This window comes from Manacus candei, unplaced genomic scaffold (genome assembly GCF_025592945.1).
Source record: "Manacus candei isolate 608988 ecotype Guabito, Panama unplaced genomic scaffold, ASM2559294v1 h1tg000046l, whole genome shotgun sequence".
Lineage (NCBI taxonomy): Eukaryota > Metazoa > Chordata > Aves > Passeriformes > Pipridae > Manacus > Manacus candei.
Genome location: NW_026138094.1, coordinates 6,393,838 through 6,419,306, shown reverse-complemented (window position 1 = coordinate 6,419,306; position 25,469 = coordinate 6,393,838). Strand labels below are relative to the sequence as shown.

At 40.7% G+C, this 25,469-nt stretch overlaps 1 protein-coding gene across 1 annotated transcript; it reads left to right on the top strand.

Moving 5' to 3' along the window:
* The first annotated feature begins 431 nt into the window (after positions 1-431).
* Positions 432-18,208, top strand: SLC30A4 (solute carrier family 30 member 4). The gene is made up of 7 exons (XM_051797079.1): positions 432-1,066; positions 5,886-6,032; positions 11,271-11,424; positions 12,173-12,404; positions 12,700-12,805; positions 15,055-15,189; positions 15,855-18,208. Exons 1-7 carry the CDS (start codon positions 676-678, stop codon positions 16,007-16,009), a joined length of 1,320 nt encoding a protein of 439 aa, XP_051653039.1. The 5' UTR covers positions 432-675; the 3' UTR covers positions 16,010-18,208.
* The last annotated feature ends 7,261 nt before the right edge of the window (positions 18,209-25,469 follow it).

Here is a 25,469-nt window from a genome sequence, read left to right as displayed (position 1 = left end):
GCTTTGGGAGTTGTCAGTCTGTACCTCGCACGGCATTTACCCACTGAGCACAAACGCGGGCAGTGACGGGAACAGCCCGCAAGGTACCGCGAGGGACGGGCGGGCCCCGCCGCGCCCCGATCCCCGCCGTGCCCCCATCCCCGCCGTGCGGCCCCCGCGCTCGGCGGGACTCGAACCCGCGGCCGCCCCGCTGCGGGCGGCGCAGGCGCGGTGCCGGCGGGGTCCGCGGGCGCGCAGGGGACGCGGGTCCCGCGGGGCGGCCCCGGGATCGCGGTGCGGGATCGCGGTGCCCGCCCGCGGGGGGATGTGACGCGCATGGCGGCGGCGGCGGCGCTCCCCCTGCGCCGGCAGGGAGGAGGCGGCCCTGCGCCCGGCGCCGCCTGCCCGGCCGCGCCGTGACCGGGGCTGGGCGCTGCGCGGCCCGGCGGTGACAGCGCCCGCCGTGCCCGGCGCGGGGGCGGCGGTGCGGACCGGGGGTGCCGGAGTGCGCCGGGCGTGCCGGAGCCCCGCGCCGCGTTCCGGGCGGCCTGCGCAGGGCCCCGCGGGGCGATGTAGGGGACATGCCCTGACGGGACGAGGAGGGTCGGGCGCCGCCTGCCAGGGCACAGCTGCGCCAGCGGAGCCGCCCGCGGCGGGTCGGCCGCGCACGGCGAGGGCCCCCCGGGCACCGCCGCGATGGCCGGGGCCGGGCTCTGGGCGAGCATCAAGTCCCTGCTGCGGAGGGGCGAGGACCCGCTGTTCCTGAACGACTCCAGTGCCTTTGACTTCTCGGACGAGGTGGGGGATGAGGACTTCCCCAGGTTTAACAAGCTGCGCGTGGTGGTGGCGGACGACGGCTCGGAGGCGGCCCCCGAGACGCCGGTGAACGGGGCACCGCCGGGGCTGCCGTCCGACGACGAGTCCCTGCTGGAGCGGGACATCGCCCTGCGCAGCGCCCGGGCCGGCCGGCCGGACCCCTGCAGCGGCTGCAGCAGCCGGCGGGAGCGCTCCAAGCAGAGGAAGGTGAAGAAGCGGCTGGCGCTCGCTGCCATCCTCTACCTCCTCTTCATGACGGGGGAGCTCATAGGTGAGTCGGGGGCCCTTTGTGCCATCCCTTGGGCGCGGTGCCTCACAGCCTGTTAACGCTGCTCCGGCCTTGGCTTGAAGTATTTACTGAGAGAAACCATCAGTCCTTTACAGAAATCAGAGACATTAGCAGCACGTTCAGAGTAGTGAGAGAGAATGAAGTCCAACGTGTATTTTCAATGAAAAAATTTGCAACTTCCCTTGCCCGAATCTGTCATAAAATATGTTAAATATGCATAAAATATGTATTCTTTTGTATGTTTAATGGCTTTTTATTTCTCCTTGTAAGTTTCTCCTATAAGTTTGTAAGGTGTTTTTAACAAAGGAGAAGCAGAATGAACAATTTCATTCTCGGTATTGTTCAGTTACTTCCATAGAATCTCGCTGTGTTTGCAATATGAGAAGAGGAAAATACACCAGATTCAGCAATACACAGTTACTTAGAACTGAAAAGACGTGTCCTGAGCTATCAATAGCAATCCAGTGAAGAAGCCACTCTCTGGACAACCTCTTGATGTCCTCTTGTGCTCTGGACTAGCATGTGCTCCATCCAGACATAAATCATACACAGTCAATTAAAGTAATAGATATTTTAATACTTCCCATTGCAAAAGAGGTACCAAGTAGTTGGATTAAATTATTTGTGGGTTTTGTTTGTTAGTACTTGCAGAAGTATGGTGGGTTTTTACCTGAAAATGAGTTCCTGTATAAGTACTTGATTGTCGTTGGTCAGAAGAATGAGTCTTGTGCTCAAGCTCAGCTTTTATTGTTCCCTCCTAAGGGCTCGCAACCAGGTGCTGTGCAGGTGGAGGAAAACCTGTGAATTATACAGCAATCTGTACCCAACAACTGCTTTATCCAGCAGGCTTGTTGCAGGCTTGCAGCATAGGCTTGGAATAAAATTAAATGTGAAAGCCCCTGGGATGCATAGATTAGCTGTTAAATGTTATCCCTTTGCCATTATCTAATAATTTTTACAAAGTTTAATATTTATCTTTTAATCTCTGTTCATTTACCAGTATGCATGTCTTGTTACTACCTGTCTTTTGGGTACATCCATGCCATTCAGTGCAAGTGTCTGCTCGGTGGGACTCAGCCTCCTGAAGAATGCTTAAATGTTCCCATGCACTGTCCCCTGATTTGGAGTCATGGGGACCATTATGCAGTGCCAGTACATTGATATGTATGTTGAGCCAGGTCTCTCTGTAGCAATTAATTGCTTTTAAATTGCTTTAATTTCAACATTCAAGTCTAAATCAGAGCTAATCAGATGAATTATTTGCCATAATTCACAAAAAGAAAAAAAAAAGAAATGTAATCATAAAAACTTTCTGAAAGTGAAGAACAGAGATGCCTCAGGTATAGTAATATGGGACCTACACCCTCCTCATCCACAGCTATGCAGTTTTGGTCAGTTGTTTGCTCATGTGAAGTGAACTCATGCTCTTGGATGCTTGTCCTAGGACAGCTCTGAATTATGTTTTTAAGACAAACCTGTATGAGATGGCTAGGAAGCAAAATAGGGGATAAATAATGCCATTTTTCCTACAGATGTAGGAAAAAAAATCCTTAGGAGAAATGTTCTGTTTTTCAGAGAGAGACCAGAATACTGTGTCTGCACCAGTTTTATTTGGGGCCTTATTTCAGGAATGTGGGTTAATGGAAAAAAAAATGGTTTTGTCCTTCAGCATATCTCAGTGTGTGGTTAGTCATTAATAACACTGCCACATCAGCTTATCATGGATAAGGCGCTTGGTGCCAACCCTGTTGTGGGGATTTGGCCGAATGCCTGCACTTGCCCCCTGGCTCCATGGTTTTTCTCTGGCTGAGGTTTTGGTTCAGCATGAACTCAGGTTAATTTGATAAGTAACAGTGTTGTATCTTAGATGTAGACACCCTTTAACCTGAGAATGATGCTATTTGGTTTTATTTATACCAATACCAGAGTTTTGATGTACACAGAACTTAGTTCCTCTGAGGGGCCTCTTGCTGAATAATATGTCTGTGCTGTTGGCATGTTGATGCTGAACTCACTGAGTGTGTGTTTGGGGCTTTGGATCTGATTCACACTGTTGCAGACCTCTCCATAGCTAGTGCAGGGAGAGCTCTGAAAAAAATAGATATTAAGAGTAATAATACTCTCTCATCACTGTCACATCTCCCATACAGTCAGGGTGGTGGATTTGTCTGTACAAAGCATTAGTGCTGTAGTGAAGGCTTGTCCTCCTCAGGTGCTTTTGCCACCCCTGTTTCGTTCTTTGGGCACAGAATCAGAGAGCACTGAGGCCAGACCCATAAAATATTCAGGCATCTATCTTCCACAGAGAATAAATAGAGGGCTTGGGTATCTCTGTACTTTCGTGGATCTCGACCTGAATGACTTGTCAATAGGGCAAGTAATCAGCAGCAGAAGAGTAACTAAAGAAAGAGCCCTCGAGTCCTGGGTCAGTGCCCTACTTGTTTAATTTCTTTCACTCCAGCCCTGTGATGTGTTCTGTCTGGTTGGTTTCAAATTTTGGAACTTTATGAATTGATCTAAAGCTCAGGTATTTGGGAAACTCTGTTTGATCATATAGGATGTTTTAACTGACTTCTTTCTATGACCTTGGACAGATTTGAGTTTCTGAGAAAAAGACAGAAGACCCTCTCAGACAATTAATTCGCTCAGTAAAAATCTTTCTGCTGTCTGTTACTAATGTCAAGATGAAGGAAATCTTATTTCAGCAGCTTTTTTTGTGAAATCTTGATTGACATATTTTTTTCAAAGGGTAGCCAAGCTCATTACTCCAGCCTATCTCAGTGTTTGTTGTTTAATTTGATGAACAGTCAGGTAAAAACTTATGCTTTGTGGAAACCATTTTGCATCAAGAAAAGAAAATCATACCACAAAACCTAGTTAGCTTTTCTGACAGGGTTTTGATGTTTTCAGCTATGTTTGAGGATTTCTAATTGATTGTCCATGAGAAGAACTGCTGTCCTTCACAGGTCACTGAAAACAGCGGTGAACCATCAAGCTGTCTATTTGTAAAGGTTATACATGTCTTTTTTTCTAAGTTGCCAATTGTGTTTAAATAGCCCCTAGGCAGTACCTTTAACCGAGCAATGAACTTTTGGGAACAGAGAACCTTTGATTTCAGAATTCAATAAATGTCAATAATGTTTTCTTAATCCACACACTGCATTACGGTCAGCTTCAGTACCTGAATTCCTTCTTTACCATTTTATTTTGAAAAGCTTTAAGAGCGAGAGGCTGGCTGAAATAGAATCGACTCACCTTGGACTGAAGTGATTCTCCAAATTAATACTTAAGAATTAACATACATACTGTAAATAATGATACGTGTAAACTGCTGAACTGAATGTCTTCAAAAATAAATTGTTTTTTCTTTTCTGTTGACTATAAAAGAGGCTGAGTTGTACTTTTCTTTTCTAAGTATTTTTTTAAAATTATGTGAGAACACAAACTAATTCAGAAAGGAAAGCCGTTAACTCATTTTACTCAAAAAGCCACTGAATTGCTAAATCTTAAAAACTCATTGTTTTTGAGCTGTGATGGCCTTTTGGAGAAATTCAGAAGAAGAATTTGACTTAGGATGGGAACTGGTTGAAATGTAGTGTATTTGTAGTTACCCACAGTACAGCAACACTACAGCAGCAGCCACGCTGTGCGTGTTTGGCTGGGGAGGAGAGAGTAGCTCTGTCTGCAGGTGTGCACATACAAACACCCACAGCCACAAACACCCACAGCCACACACACACAGGATTTATGACTGATCCTAAAAACAAGGTTGTGAATTCCTCTTTGCCATTTCCTTGTGGTCAGCCTCTTCACTAAGACAATTTTAATTGTATATAAAATTGCTTTATTTGAAATGTTAGTTGGAGCTTCAAGCCTGCCAAATGGCACACAAATGGCACAGCAGCTGCATGCTTCACTCGGTACAAATTTACAGGCTGAATGACAATCTCAAGGTAAAAAGAGAAACCAAATCATAGCTGAGCTGACACTGAAGATGTGATCTTTTCTGAGAAAATGGGCTTACCTTCAAGCATATGGAAGACAACACAGTCCGTCCTTGATTCCCCTTTGGATAAGGGATACTTAAGAGAGAGGTGCATTGTTCAAATCTCTCACCATCCAGTAGTGGCATTAGCAAATGAATTGGAACAAAGATATTAACCTCTGATCTCGGGTTATTTGTCTCAATGCAGCTCATAATTACGAGAAAAAAATTATGGTAATAAATAACAAAGAAGAATGCTGTGCAATTGAAAGTCATTGCTTGCAACAGATATTGGCAGAACTCACACAACCCTGCCAGGACAGGGAATAATGAAGGTTAAAAGGTATTTTAACAAAAATAGAAAGGGGGCAGGGTAAATTTCCTTTTTATTGAGTCTTTGGACTTCTGTCCCTGTTCTGAAATATCACAATGTTTAACAGAGGTAGTTTAATAAAAGGGTCAGTTGATTAAACACATGTGCAGTAATATATAGAGGAAAGATACAAAACTATTTTGGGCCTCATCTTGCACAGGTTATTATGCAAGTAGTCTGTGTGAGAATAACAGGAGTGAATCCTTTTTATGTTACTCTTAATAGAAAGCACACTTGACTGCACTTTTAACTATGGTAGCTTTAAATTACAGCATGGCATTTTGCTTGTAATAGCAATCCCCCCCATTTAGTGATTATAAGACGGGCTCTCCTGCACTTAATGCACTGTTCTGAAAATAAATAACTGTCAGCTGTGCCAAGAGGATATTATCTAGAATAATTAAAAATGTCGTGTGTCCTGACTTTTCCAATTTTGTTTTCAGGTGGCTATGTTGCTAACAGTCTAGCAATTATGACAGATGCACTTCACATGTTAACTGACCTTAGTGGTATTATTTTGACCCTGCTTGCTCTCTGGCTGTCTGCAAAATCTCCAACAAAGAGGTTCACTTTTGGATTTCATCGCTTAGGTATGTAGATGTCAGATTTTGCTATTAAAGAGTATTTTAAGCAACAACTGTAAAGATCAGCAAATTCTAGAAGAATAAGTAACTAGAAAGAAAGTAGCAGCAAACCTAAGAGTTGCTTTAACACCCTGACTCTTAATGCCCTTTCACTGGCCGTTGTGGATATACTACATAGGTAGTATTGCCACAAGGGAATAGATAAAAACCCCCCGTGGCTCAAAGTTTGATGGCAGAGTTTCATTCACTGGGAGCAGGATGAGTCTGTTTATCTCTGTGGAACTAGGACTTGGGAGAATCAGAGTTAAATTCTGAATGCTTGATTCATCTTTATCTTAAAGAGGAAGGTTGGGGAATTGGATACATGATCACATTGTGACTTCCTGCAAATTAACCATGGCCTAAAATGTTTAAAAAGAGTTCAGAGGAGGGAAACTGCTCTGAGTGAGAAGAAGGGTGGCTGCAGAGCTGTGTTTCACAGCCCGTCCATAGTTAATGGGCTGTTGCATCAGCTCAGGCCCCTGTGCACCTTTGTGCTTTGGAACTGAGGCTGCTGAGCAAAAGAGGGATACATTCTTTATACTCACTGCTGTACCACTGTTACTGCTCCTGTGACACACTGAGGAGCTTGTTGGTGCAGGAGCTGTGCACATCAGTCTGTTGTTGTTCACAACAGATTGTTGCCAGTGCCCAGGATTTATGAGGTCTCGTTGACTTCAGCAGAATTGTGACACTGGAAAAAGGTCTTATTCAATGTGAAAAATGACATTTTAATCCAGAACTAAAAAGTTATGTAGAACATATTATTAGAGAGCTGTGCCCTGCCCGAAGTTGCATACATCATTCCTCTTGCATTCCCCAAACCACACAAAGCTGAGGTCAAAATGTCCTGTGGTTTGCAATACAGCAAGTTATTTAACCTCTGCCTGGTTTACGTGTCTGTAAAAAGAAGTATAAACAGAATTATGAACTAAACCTTGGAAGGGTGTTTTCAGGATTCATTACTTCACGTTTGGAAATGTAATGATGATACAGGGTGTTTTCATGTGGTTGTGAACTGGATATAATAATTCACAATATACAGCTGCAGGTCTTGTAGACGTTTTATCAAAATCTTCAAAGCTTTATTTTTCATGAAATAGATAATTTCTAGTGTCACATTTTCTACCTGTGCCCTATACATTCTATAGAATACATTTTTCAAGGAATTTCAGTCTTATGTAGTCATTATTTGCAATTCTTATTTTGGCTGCTAGAACAGCAGTAGAATTCAACAACTCCATCACTCCTCGTCATTTGTCATCAGTTAGTCACTAATGCATGAATGCATAACTCTGTACACTAGCAAAGCTCTTTGGGGCTTTAGCAAGAAAGCATTAGCAATGCCAGCATTTCCCATTACAAACTTTTCTTTCATGAAGTTTTAATTTTGCCATAGGAGCTCCCCTAATACTGAAACCTGACCTTGCAGGTAGGCCCCTGGCATTTGCTCATACTCTCCAGAAGGATGTTTGCTAGCATTTATACATACTTTAACCCTATTTCAAAATCATTTGAGTAGTTTATATGTCTTTGTAACTTTTCTAAAACCAAATAGCACATAAATTAAAAATGCCATGGCCTAGCTTAAAACAGTTTATCTTGGGAAAAATAAAAGAAACTTACTTAACCATTAAAATCTTTTTCAGTTCTGTAAATTTTCACTGACTTTTCAATTAATTTGCAAGCACAAATCCCTGAGGATTCCTGCCATCTCATTTTCTATATCTTTTTCTTGTCATTTTACTGCCAGGAAAAGTACTGACCAGACTGATCCAGTGGTGGTCCATGGGCTCAATCTAGCCAATAAAATTAGTTTGTATTGCCTACCATCTTGTCCCTGGGAGAAGCTACAGGGAGCAGCCTCTCAGTGCTGCAACAATTACTCCTTTTCTGCTGCCCAGTGCCAGTAGGTGGTCAAAGACTAGAACAGGTTGTGGAGTGTCCACTAGTGGAAAAACACAAAACCCTACTGGAAGGAGCCCTGAACAACCTGCTAGAGTTTCCCTCCTCTGAGCTGCACTACACAGTTTCCAGGGGTTCCTTCCTACCTCAGCCATTGTGCTGCACTGCAGCAGTGCCACTCTCTCTGGAGGAGGAGGAGGACTAGGGCCTGGGGCTGGGGGGGGAGAGTTTCTGTGGCTGTAGTAAGGAAGAGGAAGCAGGTGAAAGCTCTACCAGGGACCTCCAAAGTACAGAAGATGGGATGGTTCAAAATTGCTACACAGAGTTTTTTTAAAAATCCCATTTGTGAAATTTATATGCCTGGTTTAGGCACCCAGTCTGAATGCCATGGCCTGAGGGCCCAGTTTCACACATCAGTGAATGCTGGCAATGGAACAAAGCAGTTTCTAGGGTATGTCCTTGCTGTAACACATTTTCCCAAATAACCTATATGTAAGAAGCTTGTCAGCAAATAACATCATTTCAACAATAGCTTAAATTCCATGTGAGAGATGTTAAAACATGACAGAATGTTAAAAATAGGGTACAGATTGGGCATCTGTCACAGAAAAAGATGTGGAGCGTTTGTTTAAAGCTGGAGATATATGCAAGAACTGTCTCATCACTGACCTGCTTTACATTAAGTTTAAGATAATCCATACTTACAGCAGGCATGAGAACATTCTAATGAACAATGTTTCTGGTATTCATTATCATTTTTGCTTGTAAAATGATGAATTTTCAAACTTGTTCCCATAAACATTGCTTGGTAAAGACAACAGACCTATTACTTGTCTAGTCGAATTCCAGAGGGAAGTTAGTACTAGTTTTCATTTATTTGAATTCTCTCTGGATGCACATTATGTATGCTCCATCTTCAGTTTTATTCCATTCTCAGTGGTGAAAATGAGGCTGACAGATTCAGGAATGGGTTAGAAAAGTGAAGACAAAGTAATGGAAATTGCAGTCACGTCTAAAAAGGATTGTATTCTTGAAGGCAAAAGTAGTTCTGTTTCACCACCAAGTGGAGATACCTCCCTTTCAGCAAGACACTGAGCAGATTTAAGCATAGATATGGAACCTGGCACTTTTCCATTGCTGCAGAGACAATGTTAGTAATGACAGAATCAGCCAGTCCACTGAGCCAGTGCACAGTTCATTTCACAAGAAGTGAAAGATCTCAGCACAAATGTACAGTGCTGACACGACAGTGACTGTGGAAGACCCTGCAAGGAAAACACTGACTTCCATTGCAGAAAACATGGGTTTAGATTGTAGAAGCACTATATGTTATTTCTCTGGTAAATGGTAATGTGCCATGGCTTCAAAAGTTTTTTAAAAAGCATTCTGGAAAACCTTCTAAGCAATGTATTGTGTGTTTTTAAGGCTGTTGCCCTGAGTAATCTGCCGACTTTGTAAAGAAGGCTACCACTTACACAGATATTTCCAGGATTTTCAGGTTGCTCTGAAATCATCTGAGACAGTTGCCTTTCAGAGCCTTGTTACTGCCTGGTAATGCTGGTACTTGTCCAGGCACTGACACACCACCCAGCAGCTGAATGCATTGGGGTGAGTTTCTCCTCCCATAATTCAGTGTACGGATCAAGTGATTTTGGTGATATTAAAATGCTGATATAGCTGCATGGGTCTTTTTATGTCATATTCAATAAATATAATTAAAACACTTCTGTGTTAGAAGTGACATTTTCTGCAGTAACCAAAGTTGGTTACAAAATCTACATGCTGACAGATTCAAAGTGGAGGGAGAAGTGAGGCAATTCTCAGATGAGTATTCTCAGAGCTGTGCTATAGCCAAGAGCAGAGTTTTGCCCTTACTGGGGAATAAATCAGGGCAACATGTGTGGACCTAAGGGGAAGAACAACCACTAAAATTTCAAGTAAATTAATTCTAACTCTGATCTTTGAGTTCATACAGGAAGGCTGAGGTCCCAGTGATCCATCTGGCAAGTGACAGTAATGAGCATTACACATAATGATTACAGATTACTCAGGCATGGCTGCAGATTTGCATGCAGTACAATGGAGTGAGCATTAAGGTCTTCCCAGTGCTTTTTGCAAAGCCCTATATTAACTTGCTTATAACTGAGACAGTTGTTAACTGGGCCAGTGATTTCTCTCTCAGCTATCTTGCCTTTTTTTTTTTTTTTTCTTTTTTAAACTTCAGTTGCAGCAGGGTAATAATTTTAAGCTAGAGGGTAAAAGTATGTTTATGATAAAAAGAATCTAGTGACCCATTTAGGAATACCTGTATTCTTTGTAGTAAGACCTTAAAACTGTAGTGTAGACTCATCCTCCTCAGGTTTATGTATGCTGTTACCAGCCCAATTTCATGACTGAGGCAAACAGCACAAAAGGTCCTGACCTGTAGAATATTCAGACCTGTTTACCTCACATCTGAACAGGAGGAACCTTGTAGAGAGCTCTCACCACTTTTCACAGATGTCAACGGCAGTGGAAGGTGCAGTGCAGTCAAATAATTAGGAGTTTTTATTAACTTTCTAATTTTATCTTTATATATTTCCTTTTAAAAGTCCCTGCTGATCAGATAAAATTCCTACACCAAAATATTGGTCATAATGCTCTTACTTTTGTGAAATATGAATATTTGGTAAATATTAGATACTGTTAAAACAGCATATCACACCAATAGAGATACTAACATTCAGCAATCCTTCGCAGCTGAAATCTGCAGTAGGCAATGTGTATGTGTAGAAGCTTAGGACTGTCATGTCTGACAAGTTTGTACTGTTCAGTTTCTTTATCTTTTTATAATTTCTTCTCCATCCTAAATACAAAAGGATATATAAAAGTCATTTCTAAATCCAGATTAATACTGTAGACACTTGAAATCAGGCCTTCTCTTATTTGTAGGTGTGTTGGTGATGTTCAGATCACCTGTCCTCCTCTCCCCTGGGCACGGCCTTTGCCTGCAGCTTCTCAGGCAAATGTTCTGGCTTGTCTGAGGAAGTCAGGGTCATCACCTCTGCAGAAGTCTTCAGAGAAGACATAATTTGAGGGATATATTGGTGGTAGGGAAGCATGAAGGAGTTGATGAGAACAAACTCCATTTGTTAATCCTACTTTACAAGTGTTATTTACCGCTAAACATATTAGTTTATAGTCGGTTTTATAATACTCATAAAATCGTTAAAACGATTAAGGCTCTGTCCATGTTCTAATTTGGAAATAGAAATAGATCTGAGACACATTTTTATAATGTTTTTTCCTTTCTTTTTGCAGAAGTACTGTCAGCCATCATTAGTGTATTGCTGGTCTATATCCTTATGGCATTCCTCTTGTATGAGGCTGTTCAAAGAACTATCCATATGGACTATGAAATAAATGGTGATATCATGCTGATCACAGCGGCCGTCGGTGTTGCAGTTAACTTAATGTAAGATCTCCCCTTCTCTCCATTAACACTCATAAATGTATTTCAGAATAAGCTGCTAATTCATTCATGGCCTGTAACTTTTCCCATGTAACTTTTCCATGGGATGTAATTTTGCTGGACCTCTTAAATTTCATAAATAAGACAAGAAATTATGCTGAGTATTACTTTTTCAATTATTTCGTTTAAACTGAAAGGGAAAAAGGCAACAAAATATTAAGCTATTAGAGAGCATCCAAAAGAGGGCAATCAAGATGGTGAAGGGCTTTGAGGGGAAGCCGAGTGAGGGGCAGCTGAGGGCACTTGGTCTGTTCAGCCTGGAGAAGAGGAGACTGAGGGGAGACCTCATTGCAGTTACAACTTCCTTGTGAGGGGAAGAGCAGGGGCAGGCACTGATCTCTGCTCTGTGGGGACCAGAGACAGGACCCGAGGGAATGGCCTGAAGTTGTGTCAGGGGAGGTTTAGGTTGGACATTAGAAAAAAGGTTCTTCAACCAGAGGGTGGTTGGAACAGGCTCCCCAGGACAGTGGTCACAGCACCAAGGCTGCCAGAGCTCAAGATGTGTTTGGACAATGCTCTCAGGCACAGGGTGTGATTCTTGGGGATGGTCCTGTGCAGGGCTCAGAGTTGGACTTGACAATGCTTGTGGGTCCCTTCCAACTTGGCATATTCTGTGATTCTGTGAAAACCTACCCACACACCCAACTCTAAAAGCCTGTTTCTTGGAGTGCTTTTCTTCTTTCCCTTTCAGAATGGGTTTTTTGCTGAATCAGTCTGGCCACCTTCACTCTCACTCGCACTCCCACCCTCACTCTCATGTACCTCAGTCGAGCTCTCCGAGCACAGCCCACGGCAGTGGCCATGGACATGGCAGTGGCCATGGACACAGCAGCCTTGCTGTGAGAGCAGCATTTGTACACGCCCTGGGGGACCTGGTCCAAAGTATTGGAGTGCTCGTGGCTGCCTACATCATACGCTTTAAGGTGAGGAATGGCTGCTCTTTGAGGCAGCGTGGAATTCTTTTAACTTAAACTCCAGTGATTAAATTAAAAAGGGGCCTGTTGTTATAAGTATGAAAAATAGATGTGATATTTTATTATAAGCTTCATACATTCATGCAAAATAAGCAAAACTATCTCTACTATATATTTTATAACTATTCGAACAAAAAAAAATTCATAGAAATTGAAACTAGAACTAACTGCATTTTCTGAGTCACATTTTTGTAAGTGAGCTTATTTTCATACATCCTTTAACACTGTGGATTTTCCCTTGCAGCCAGAATACAAGATTGCTGATCCTATATGTACATATGTATTTTCCATACTGGTGGTTTTCACAACAGTTCGAATTCTCTGTGACACGGGAGTTATTATTCTGGAAGGTAAGATCTGTGCACAGTCTGCAGTACTTTACATGCCAAATACCAGAGAGCACTGGCAATTTTTTTGACATCACAATCACTATTTCTAAGTGGACTGTGCCTGGAGATCTGTTTGTCTTGCTGCTGCTGTCTGTTGGTTCTTTACGGCTCATCTAAATTGCTGCAGTGTTCGGGTGTGTTTGTCCTCTGCCAGAATGACACAAGTCCTACCTGTGCTCCCACTTTGCCATCAGGAGGTGGGGAAGTGAAACACATACAACTTTCTTGTGTGTCTGCAGTGGCTCTCAGCTGAACCAAGTGAACCTTTGCTCAGATTCAGTTCTACACTTTCACTTCAGTTACTTGTGAAGTTGAAGTGGATGTGGATGAGTGTAAAAGGAAGAAGCAAGCTTAGACCAAATGGCTGGACAGGTGGTTTACCTCTGTCCTGTCTTCCCCTTTTCCACAAGTGCCTTTGTGTTACTTGTGTGCTTCTGCTGTTACCATAGGGGAAGCTACAAGTAAAGAGTGGTGTAAAAGAAGAAATAAAATAGGGAAGAAAAACCTGAATATAGGCTAAAGAATCTTATCTCATGTAGAGGGAAAGATGCCAGCAACATTCTTTGCTTTATCGTAGCTTACCTGCCAACTCTTACTGCTTGATCTAGTGCTCTTACTTTATGAAAGTGAAGATGTTAGGGCTGGGAGAAAAATGCTAGGTTTTAGCTGCACCTTCCTAGCTGTCTCAAGTGAATTATTACTGACTTTACTTTTATTATGTTACGAGGTTAAATCAGAAAACCCAGAATCTTCGTTCAAGTGCATTTGCTGTCACTTAGGATTAAAAAAAAAAAAAGGCAACAAAATGGAAGTTCACTGAGAAGGCAAAACCAATGAAATTTGCTCAACAATCCTTAATTAGCTCCAAGGCAATAGCTCAGATTTGGCTGCAGAAAACAGATAAGACTAATGATGTATCAGATTCCAGATGTTGTGAGTTGTTGCTGTTTGCATAGGTATCCCAGCTGTCATAAAAATCCCCTATTAATGATGTTATTAAAAGTGATGATACATGGGCTTTATGCATGGCAGGGAATTTTTCCAACTCAAATTCAGGATCTCCAGAGAATGGACTTGCATTTATATTGGAAACTACTTCAAGATCCTTGAAATTGGTCCTTTTGGTATTAATTTCAACTTAAGTTTCATCATTAGACCAGGAGTGCTAAATTAAAACATTAAATAGCTTTCTAACACAAGCAATGAGATTCTAGTTTTTCATTAAGATTTATAAAGCAGAATGGAAGTTTGTCAAGAGTGTGATGTAGATATGAGGATTTAAGTCCGTGTTTCCTGGGAAAAAAGAAGCTGTACAAATAATACCAGGCAGTTATTTATCAGCTAAATAACTTTTGATGGTCTCCATGAGAAGGAAAATTTTGTTTCATGTGAGACAATCCTAGACACAGAACTTTCAAAAGAGATGGTACTGGGACTAAAATTTAAAAGAAAGTAAGGCATCAGGTTTGGAGGAATCATGCAAAAAATGGAGAAATTTGAGAAGCAAGTATATATAAAGAAACTCCATAAAACTGGAAGATAAACAGTAAAAAGCTTTTATAGAAACAAAACTATTCAGAGTTTATTCAGTCTGTTTGTATTAGTTTTTGACCCGTGTTGATCATCTAGAATTTTGATTTTGCCCTTTGTACAGATCAAGGGTGGTGGTGGGAAGCTATAGAGGTGCTGCAACTACTGAAAATACCAAAAGGACTTGATCAGAGCAGTCAGTGATTTGCAGAGGTGACACCCTGTAAGATGAAGTCCTGTGAGTTAATGCTGCAGATGGATTCCTGTGAGCATGTGAACATCATACCAGTTACTTGAAGAGAAGTTTCAGGAGACAGGCCCTGGTGTTTTTTTCCTGTATTCTGACCTTAGAGTCTGGTTGAAGCAGTTACTGGGGGTTAGAAGCTGCAGTAAAGTTGTCTACAAAAGTACATCATTCCAAGGGATCCAATGCTGGCTGTTGTCAGAGAGCAGATTCTGGGCAGGACAAATTACATTTGAGGCAGCACTGCAATTCCTGTTCAACTTCTGTGTCCATACAGGCCAATTTCCATATTATTTTCTGCTAATAACATGGAAGTTACTTATCACTTCCAACAGCATAAATTCTGGGGTTTTTTTTGGCATTGAGTACTGTCGTGAAAGGCCACTGAGAGTTACCAGAAGACAGAATTAATTTTACCTCTTATTTGTAATCACAGGAGTTCCGAGGCATTTAAACGTGGACCGCATCAAGGAAGACTTGATGAAAATTGAAGATGTTTATTCTATAGAAGATTTAAATGTTTGGTCTCTCACTGCAGGAAAAACAACTGCCATAGTCCACTTGCAACTGGGTAAGCTGCTGTATAGCATAATTCTAAATTAAATGTAAGTGTAGGAAAACCCCCACCCCTTCCTCTTCATATTGTTATCTAAGTTGAACCAAGAAATATTATTCTGGGGTTTTGTAGAGTGAGGAATAAGACCTCTTTGCCCAGAAAGACATGGTGTAAATGAAAATTGTGCAAATAAAATACATTCATACCAAAACATCTAGTACAGATTCTCTGGGTAGGGGTAAAAAAGCAACACACAATTTTTCCTCAGAAGTTCTCTCACTTGCCTAGGGAAAGAAAAGGGGAGGGTCTAACGTGGAACATGTGACATGTGAAAAACAAATGTTTTGCCAAAACATATGCTGATTTACACATCTAACTATACCATGAATATTAATTCTTAGTGAGAAAGCTTAGGTTTTGGGGGGATGGTGTCTAACACATATGGTTTTACCAAGAGTTGAATCTAGTTGGAGAATATAGACCTAAAAGTGTAAAATAATAGAGAGAGAGTACATAGTGACCACAGAACAACATTAAACTAATAAATGAGCATTAGATTATTAGATTAAACTAATAAAAGAACAAAGATTATTGTAGTTGGTAACACTGTGATACATTTGAGAACAGATGGATTGTCTGAGTTTCTTAGTGAATTTATTATAATTTTCTTAATTTTCCAGTTCCTGGTAGTTCATCTAAATGGGAGGACGTTCAGTCCAAGGCCCGACACCTGCTGCTGAACACCTTTGGAATGTACAAGTGCTCTGTGCAGCTCCAGAGTTACAAACAGGAAATCAGCAAAACCTGCGCAAGTTGTCAGAGTTCCAGTGCCTAATTTCATATGTTTTGGGAACTGCTGCCTTATTCTTTACCTTGTAGTCAAAGACTGAGAGCAATAAATGCAAAATGAAAATTCTCAAATAGTGACCATGAATATGTGGCTTTGTACCATGGGACATGCAGCAGGGAGAACTGGTGCTGCAGAAAGTGCAGTGGTTGCCCTACAGAACGTGTGTTTTACTCTCTCCCTTGTACTGATTTATTCAATTTATTATGATTTTGAGACAAAGCTGGTTTCAGATTATTGTTTACAAACTGCAACGTGGCTCTGCAGATACCTCACAAATTACAGTCCAATATTGTCCTTTAATCATTACGTACCACAAAGTACCTGCACTCCAAATGGAGCATCAAATATTCAGTATTTCAGTCAAAAGTCTCTTAATGCTGACCCTGCCAGGGTTGCACAATATGTCATGATCCCCAAATTCATTATTCAGTATTTTTGCAATAGTAATTTTCATACAGTATCTTAAACTAGAATGCATACAGTGCTAGTTGAATTCTTGTGGAAACTGTCCCTTTGGAGACACTGCAAAATACAGAATTTACTGTATCCACACCAGAAAGTTAGCTTTAATCTGGGCATTCAGAGATCCAGACAGGAAGATCTTTGCCCAGACTTGTGGTGTTTAACTAGAGACCCAACACTGGACCCAAAGTGTTTTAAGTGATCAGTTATCTTAATGTATTTTAGAATAGGGTTTATACATTAGAAACAGGTTATTTATTTTACAAAGTTTTGACTTGTAAGATGACTTTCTTATAAATAGTCTTGAATGTCTAAACCCATCATTTGATTCACATTAAAAGGCCAGTTGCTTAGCATGCACTCTAACTGTAATTAATAAATGTTCTGTAATTGATCATTTTTCCATGATTGTTCTGTTTTAAAAGAAAAGTCAAAGGTTAGAAATGATGCTTGATGTGCAGATGCTCTCCAGTGCAATCTGCAGACATGCCAGAGATGTGCATCCAACAGGAGAGTGGGGAGCAGGAGTTTTAGAGATGCACTATTCCATCAGTCACGGGTCTCTGACTTTTCCACCTTTGCTTTGAGCACAGCATGGCAGTATCCTGACAGGAATGCCACTGCAATAGCAGTTCCCACTACTAAGCTCATGAATAAAGCAAAATCCAAGCAAGCTCAGTAACCTGATGGTGTTGGACAACAATGTCATAACAACCTACAGGGGCGGAAAGGCCTTTTTGTATTTATAGAGATGAGGCAGCTGAAAGGACTGTTCATTCATCTGGACACCTCAGAGTCCCCAAAGCTGAATTGTTTGGCCTCATTGTGGAACCCCTGTACTTTGAATGTACACAAGATATAAATCTTGACACTAAGCTATCCTACACCTCCAAGCTCAGATTTATGCCTGCTTGTGAAGTCCTTGGCATTGAAGAAGTTAAGGGTGGCAAGAACACGACCTGCAAAGTTTAGAAGATGGAAAGAACTTGGCTTCAAATATTTTTTTTGTTTATTCTGGACTTTGACCTTTATGCAGAACTTCTACTGACATCAAAAGTAGTTCTCTGTTGTGGATCAGAAAGGAAAATTTCCGCCCAGTTATGGATATTGTGATACTCAGCTGTGAATACTTAAGGTGTTTTCACATATTCATCAGGCTGATTTGTACCTGCAATTGGTGGTAACAATCTTGGCTTCTTTTCTTCCCTTTTTGGAGGTAGGGGTCACATGCTGAATTTTTATTGGTTAAAAGTGGCAGCACATTGTGAATTTGGACAAAGTGCACGTGACACTGGATTGTGTTTGTATCTGTTCTGGCAAGAAATGGGAATACTTGAGTCCAGCATGGGAGCTCAGGCAGCTCAGAGGCAGAGCAGCCCTGTGCTCAGGAAGGTAATGCTGCAATACAAACACTGTCATTAATTAAGCCATATCACAGTTCATGAAAAATGTGCATCCCATCCTTACAAACTTACTGGGAAAAAAAACCCAAACCACAAACAACAGGTATTTTGCACATACTAATACTCAAATGGGTTTTAATTAAATTGGGGTTTACAGTTGATGTAATTAGGTGTTGAAGTACAGTAGACATGTATTGTATTTGCAGTTTTTTAATAATTTACTACACATTTGTTTAATTGAAGAAAAAAGCAGAAGTGTGTTGCTTTGTTGTGGGTTTTATGAAATCAATTATTAAACTTCGCATTGTCTTATAAAATATTTATTTGTATTTTTCTCTCTTGTCATCTTTGAATTCTTGCAGCAATCTTTGATTCTTATAGCAGCTGTTTTTTGAAACGTCTGAGCATTCAAGTCAGTGTGGAGATGCTGTATATGGAATTAATTAAGTCTCTCTCTTTAGTCAGGACAGTTTAAATCTTGTTATTTCTCATGCAGTAAATACACTTTTTAAAATATAAACTGATAAACAGTGGTGAAGGATCACCATAAAGCAACTGGCAAAACATTCTTGAAGCCCTACATTCACCCTCGAGGGGCCTTTGTTACCAAGGTCTGTAGACTGAAAGTTCAGAGAAAAGGCAATAGAAGATGAAATGACACTAAAGAATAAAAGAAGCAGTAACTTTTTATAGATACTGCAAGATCATTCTAAGTATCAGCTTAGTCTTTCCAAGGAGATGTCCAGCACATCTAGATTATTTCACATGGCTAAGATAATTTACACTCTGCTATGCTGTTTTCTTTCTACCAAATCCTTGAAATGAAAAGGCATATGCTTGGCAGGACTTCTCTCTAACCAAAAGACTTGGAAGACAGACTTTCCACAACTGGTATCCCTGCTTTCCAGAGCTGTGCTGCAATGCTCTTGCTGACTGAACAGATGAAATCCAGTGAAAATTCTGCCACCTCTGAAAGTCTATACTGGGAGAAGATTTTTCCTTCCTAAATCTGTGATTGTCACCCATCCTTTTTTGAAGCACACACAGAGTTTTGATGACAACCTACTCACATGAGTCAATACAGCATTTTCATATGGAGTAGACTGCAAACCCTCACATCCCACTCTTCTATTCTGAAGTGTCCTTATCCTAAGAAGAAAATTAACAGAAACCTATTTTGTTTCTGAATTTTTCCTTGCTTAGTGCTGGTTTGTTTTTTTTTGTTTTTGTTTTTTTTTTTTTTTTGGTTGGTTTTTTTTTTTAATTGTGTTGACATTTAGTCTTTTCAATACCAGCAGCATTTCTTTCTACTCCAGCAGAATTACCATTTAAAATGTCATACCTCAATCTGGTCTTCAATTATTTTACTACTGTACATATCTGCTATTTCTTGCAGAATCACTCCCAACTGGGAGAATGACTAAGAAAAGCAGTAGGCTGGCATTTAAAAGTGATTTTCTGACATAAAACCAAAAAACCCAAAAGACACCCATCAACTGATGAGTGGCAAGTCTTTTGTTCAGGTATTTTGGCAGAATCTCATGAGGACACTGTACTGATGTTGCACAGAGCAGGGCTATTAAGTGTTATTTCTCTCTACAGATACTACAAGAATATAATAAATGAAGATAGGTTGTTGGGTAATTAGACATGATGCATACTGCAGCAGCTTCCTAGACTCCAATAAACTAGTCCATTGCCAGAGAAGTTCCCTTGGGATCTCAAAGGAAGGGGACAATCTACTGTAAATACCCAGCTCATTTCCCTCTATCCACCCAAAATAGCATTATCAAGGTCTTTTCCTTGCTGGTTGCTCCAAGCACATTGCCTTGTTCCAGGGGTTTGCACAGCCAAGTCCAGCGTTACATTTCACCAGCCCTTTGCTTTGTGCCCCCGCTCTCAGCTTCCCTCCCTTTGTTTTCTTGCAGTGTTCTTCCCTCTCCACAGTTTCACTAATAATGTCCAGCTCTCACCCTGTGCACCTGCTGCTTACACGGTCACCAGGAGCTTCTCACACAGCCCCAGGTGTGAAACACACCCCAAGAGCTTGCAAGGCCTCTGCTATTCAAGTACAGGCTTGTCCTTGCCCAAAGTTCATTCCCTCTTTAATAGATTAAAAAAACCCTTCTAGCCAACAACTAGTTAATTCACAGGGAAGATCTAATCTGGAAGCCTCTACATTCCCTTTCTACCAGAAAAAAAAATAAAAAAGAAGTCCTCCATGTTCCCCACCCTTAATCCCCTTTCTACCTTCACCTCTTCCTCCCCTCCATAACAAATCGTGCTTGGCACTAACTGAGAGTCTCTGGGCTCTGGAGCTGGCAAATCCCCTTCTGTTCCAACTCTCCTCATACCATTTTCCACAGCTGAATGCCCTAGGAAGGACCAAACATGCTCTTTTGTTCTGTGAAATACCTGACCCAACTTTGGAAGCGACTGGAATAAATATGGATCTTTCCCATTTGCTGCTATCCAGCTGCTGCAGCAATCTGCTCTTACAACACACACGTACCTGCCTTCTGTGTGTACAGCTGTAAAATGGTGGTGTCCAAACCAGGACTTTTTCATCTCTATTTTTCTATTCTCCATTGTGTTCTGCTTTTTTTTCCCCTCTCAGTATCACAGTTTGAAAGCAACCAGTGCTAAACACACAGGACAAAATAACTGCTTTTATTACAGCTGTGAATGGCACCAATTTATGCAGGAAAAAAGCCACTTCATAAGAAAAAGCATAATTTTATCCTTGAGGTGACTGCTTTGTGATTTCCTTTCATTGTACACAGTGAAAAGTTGTTTTTCCAGGACTGTGACTAGCCCATATGAGGGTACATGATACTAGTTAATGAGTATGTTTTGCAGTAAACTAAGTACTGATACATCCAGGGATCTCTAGTTCAGCTGATGAATAAATAAAAGCATCCAGATGGCAAGCAGACAAAAAATTAGCCTTTGTCACAGGTGCATTAAGAGCACTCAAGTCCCTGCAATCTTCCTATTTCTTTTTCCCGCACAAAGAAATTATCTAATAAACCCCTAAATAAATGTTTAACTTATAAAACCACTTATTTAAGTCTAAATGGCCTTTTAAATTCAAAGAGAGTTTTTGAGAAAAACGCTGTTAACAAACAAGTTTCGTAGGTAGGATGATGCTCCATATTTGAACCCAGCACACAATTATCGTTGATTTTTTACGGATTTCACGTGTTCCTTTTTGCAAGCCCACAGCGAGAACAAGTCTGACACACCTGAAGGGACAAGGACTCTCCCCTCACCTGGCAACTTCCAGGCCGTTCCCGAATTTACCAGGCGATGGCGCACTGGTCCCAACGTTGGTAAATAGAGTTGTGTACTGGGGAGAACTTTTTATGGGAAGGGAATGTATTTTATCATATATTTTAGAAATGTCTTATTAGTAAGTAAAAAAAAAAAAAAGCCGTATTTTTTTCCTTTTTCCTAAGGATAACAGAGGGGATTTAACTTTATCATGGATGCAATAAGGAAAAGCACAAACCTAGATTGTCTAATCAGTTATTGGGAGGGAGTTTAGATACTTCTTGAAGGCATATACAGGTAAATATCAAGGAATACACGCTCAAATTCTTCCTTCTATTTCCAAATATGTAATAAAAACATTGTATGAGGGGAAATTAGTTGTGATGACAGGTATCTGAAATGCAAGTAGAACAAATTATATTAATTAATGTAAACAACATAAGTTATCATGCAAGCCCTTTGTTTCTATGAAAATAAGTCTTGCTTCTTTGGGGTGCTGAATTCATATTTCCAGGAAAACACATACTTCCATCTGAAACATCCTTGACTGTGCTTTTTTTTAAAGAATTGGATGACATTTTCCATCAAAAATATACACTGAGGAAAAAAATTTGTTTTAAAATAGGCAGGTACAATTGTAAATATGGAATATTGTTGTGTTTACATGCTGCAATTGCTAATACAATGTTGTCTTTTGATCTAGTTGAACAAGTTTCAGAGAGAGAGAAAACAGAAATGACAGAGGCTGATGAACTCAGAACCACAACTTCCTTCCAGTAAAGTCTTCTTTCATTTCTTCAAGCTATTAAGCAATTCTGTGTTTTCTAAGCTTTTGCAGAAGACACACACCTTAAACTGGAAATAGAAATTGCCCAACCAGTTACACACTGGTTTCTTTCCACTTAGATACCTGCTTTAAATAGAACCTAGATGGAACAAATGAAGAGGGTTCTCAGGTAGCCTGGCTGCCTCGACCTGCCACAGAGCGAAGTTCAAGTCATATAATAGAAAATTCAAAGGAAAGTGACTCTCTGCTTATCAAAAGCTAAAGGTCCAAGGGCAGTAAGCTGTAAATGAGGATATGTTTTAGATACACTCACTCGTGGATATCTATGCATTACATTAGGTCCATTAACTGCCTTTGTAAAGCAGTAATGTCCTTCCACATTCAGAATGATCTTCTTCCACACTCAGACTTACTACATTTGAGGCTGCTCTGGAGGGAGGATCAAGGGAAGAGGTTGTCCCTAATTGTAGCTGTCAGAGCTAGAAAGAAGCAGCTCACAGAGTAGGAGAATTAAATCCTGCTAATAGGCCCAGCATGTGCTATGGTAAAGTAGGGTATTCATATTGCAGGGTTGTTTGCTTGGATTTTTTTCTTTTTTTTTTTTTTTAGGAGTTCATGCTTTGTTGATGGTACAAGATGTGTTTGCGTACAAAAGAGGAAGGAGGGAAGAAAACAGATAAAGCAGAAAACAGAAAACAGATCATGTGGGTACTGCAGATAGCAACTGGAAAACATTGGACTCCATTATGTTACCATGCAACCAACTATGGAGCACACTACTGTTTCTGCACCAAATTGTGGGGGTCAGAAATGAAGCCAATACCAATTTCCTTTATAGGCTGTAGCATTAACTGATCTGCTGTGCGGTTCAAATAGAATTTTCTCTTAAACAAGGTATGTTTTACCAGTCTAACCTACACCATGCTAATATGCTGATCATGTCCTTGTGCTAAGGACAAAAAAAAAAAAAAAAAAGATTGGAGTATTGCCCCCATCTCCCCTTCTTTGTTGGGTGGCCATACTTCCTTTTATTTGTTTAGTGAAGAAGAAAAAAGTCCAGTAGGTAAAGAAGCTCTCTTAGCTTTTGCTTCTCAGAACTGATTACACATTGCTTCAACAAATGCTCATCTGTAGCTACAATAACACCTCTGTGCTGTAGTGTTTCTTATTGAGGAATGCACATCACACCTGTGGCACTGCCAACCAGACAGCTGTGAGGATTCCTAAAGACAGATAGGAAGGTCAAACACTTCAGCTCTTTATTGAGTGGATCCATCTATGACTTCGGTGGTGACTTTTTTTTACCACTGAGGGTTTACACCTCTTCCCTTGACACCTATCAAGAAGTGATACACTTGACAGTGTGTCCTCAAACACAAACTTACATGTAACACCCTGCTTTGCATTGTGCAAAAGCTTCTTCTTTGAGGTAGCACACATAAAGGAGCTTCAGCAGAGACATGCCCAATTCTTAAATGCTTTTATTTTTCTTAAGAAGAGAGAGAATTTTCAAAAAACACATACTTGTTGTGTACAGATACACAACCACTACAACTTTTACCGTATTAACTCCATGCCTCCCTGAAATCAGTATAAAAACATTCTCATAACTTCAAAATAATGTTTTTTTAAATTTACTTTGTACAGCATGCTATTGTAACGCTGAAATTATGGCTAAGAGTTTGGCAATGAGGCAAAGACCAGAAGTGCAAGTCATTGTGACTAGGATTGTGCTGTGGATTTCTGTTTTTGGGAGCAAGGTGGATGCTGCAGTTCTGAAGCAAATTCATTTTTCTGACTGTCGCGTGTTTCATTCAAAGCCTTTCACAAGAGGACAAATAAACACAGTAATGGCAGCACAATGTAAACATCTTATTTAATAATGCTAACAGTCATTAAAAAAGATATTCAGGCTTCACTGAATTATAAAGGAAATTGCAGCAGAAAGGAGAGCTGCATCATTAAATGAAATGTTCTTAACAGCTTTAATAGGAAAACACCTTTCCCTTTGTTTTATTGTAGTGACCAATGATTTATTACCAGTAGATGACTTTGCTTTTCTTTGTCAAACTGATAAGACAATTCTGTAACTACCAGGGATTACAATTAATCGGGATTTTCTGCATTTACTTCCTTATTTGTGCAGCAGCATCAGCATCAAGTAAAGAATGGTGTTTATTAGTTACCTGCCTACTGGAAATATATTTAATTCAATTAAAGAATTGATACACAAGAGGAAATCAAGAATGTGAAAGTTTTGCTAAGGTTGAAAGCTTAAACACATTTATTTTCATGTAAGAAGTTTTTCAAACTTGTGTGGCTTTCTGATTAACTCAGCTAATACAGCATTTTGCAATTAAAAATTCACATATTGTACAATACTGAAATAGGACGAGAAAGAGCTTTACACAAACATTGTGCTGTTAACAGCCTGTCTAACAATCTAGCTGGGAGATAAGCAATACTTTCACCAAAGCAGTACTTTCTGGAGATGAAACACAGTTCCCTGCACAAGGCCCTCAAGCCCAAAGTCCCTACCAGTCCACCTCTCGTGTACCAGAACAGATTGGTGCCATGCCAAATACCATACAGATGAGTAAAATGATAGAAAGTGGCTTGAAAACCAAAGAGTTCTAGAGAACAGCTGTAACCATGAAGTGGGATGCAGGCAGCTCTGCCTTGTGACCTCATGATTCAATGTGTGTTCCCTCAGGCAATGCTGACAGTTTGCTACAGAGCTCTGGTCCCCACAGTCTATTTTTGGTGCTGTATCCTAATGACTTGTCCTGCAGAGTCTGTAGCTCCTCAGTTCACCATGATCTGGTAACAGTAATGTCTGTGCAGCATTCCCACTCACATCAGCGGGGAATTCTGCTTTAAAAATCAATTGCTGTGATAAAAGTCCCAAGTTCAAGACCTATCAGCTCCTGCTCCTGCTTCAGCAACACTTGGGGTCAGGGAAGTCAGCAAGTCTGGCTGAGTGAGGGCGAAGGGAGTTTGAACTTAAAAGAAATGTTTTGTAATTACTCAAAAAATACATGAATGGAAAAAAGTGTTTCACAGCTATTGCCTGGACTGGCACTATCACAGTCTGCAATGCTGCAGGAATCACAATGATTTATAGTGCTTAGGGTTAAGACCTGCCTGACCACTTCAATTTTGGAGTTACAGAACATGAACAAGTTCTTTTGGCATTTCCTTGCTAGAAAGCAACCAGGTGAATTGAATTTCACTAACAGAACAGCCTTTACTCAAAACAAGAGATATTTTGATAGAAGTGGGTAAGGAAGTGTCTCCTATAATATTATTAGCAGATATGGTCTTTATTTTTTCTGCAGCAGCATAATTAAGAGAGAGCTTTCAGTGGAATGGACCCTCCCTACCTAATATAATGTTAATATGTTAAAAAATCAAAAGAAAAACTGCAAATGTTTTTATGTGAGTCTTTAGGCATGTTTACGTCTATGACCCAAATTTCTGCTTCATTTTTTAAAAAATGGAAAGACAGTTTTTAAGTATT

What these genes read in the sequence shown, in the direction of transcription:
- SLC30A4 (XM_051797079.1), top strand. Translation starts at nt 676, where the DNA reads ATGGCCGGGGCCGGGCTCTGGGCGAGCATCAAGTCCCTGCTGCGGAGG. An exon ending in TTTTGGATTTCATCGCTTAG is followed by an intron (nt 6,033 to 11,270) that starts GTATGTAGATGT and finishes TTCTTTTTGCAG; the next exon opens with AAGTACTGTCAGCCATCATT. An exon ending in GGTGTTGCAGTTAACTTAAT is followed by an intron (nt 11,425 to 12,172) that starts GTAAGATCTCCC and finishes TTTCCCTTTCAG; the next exon opens with AATGGGTTTTTTGCTGAATC.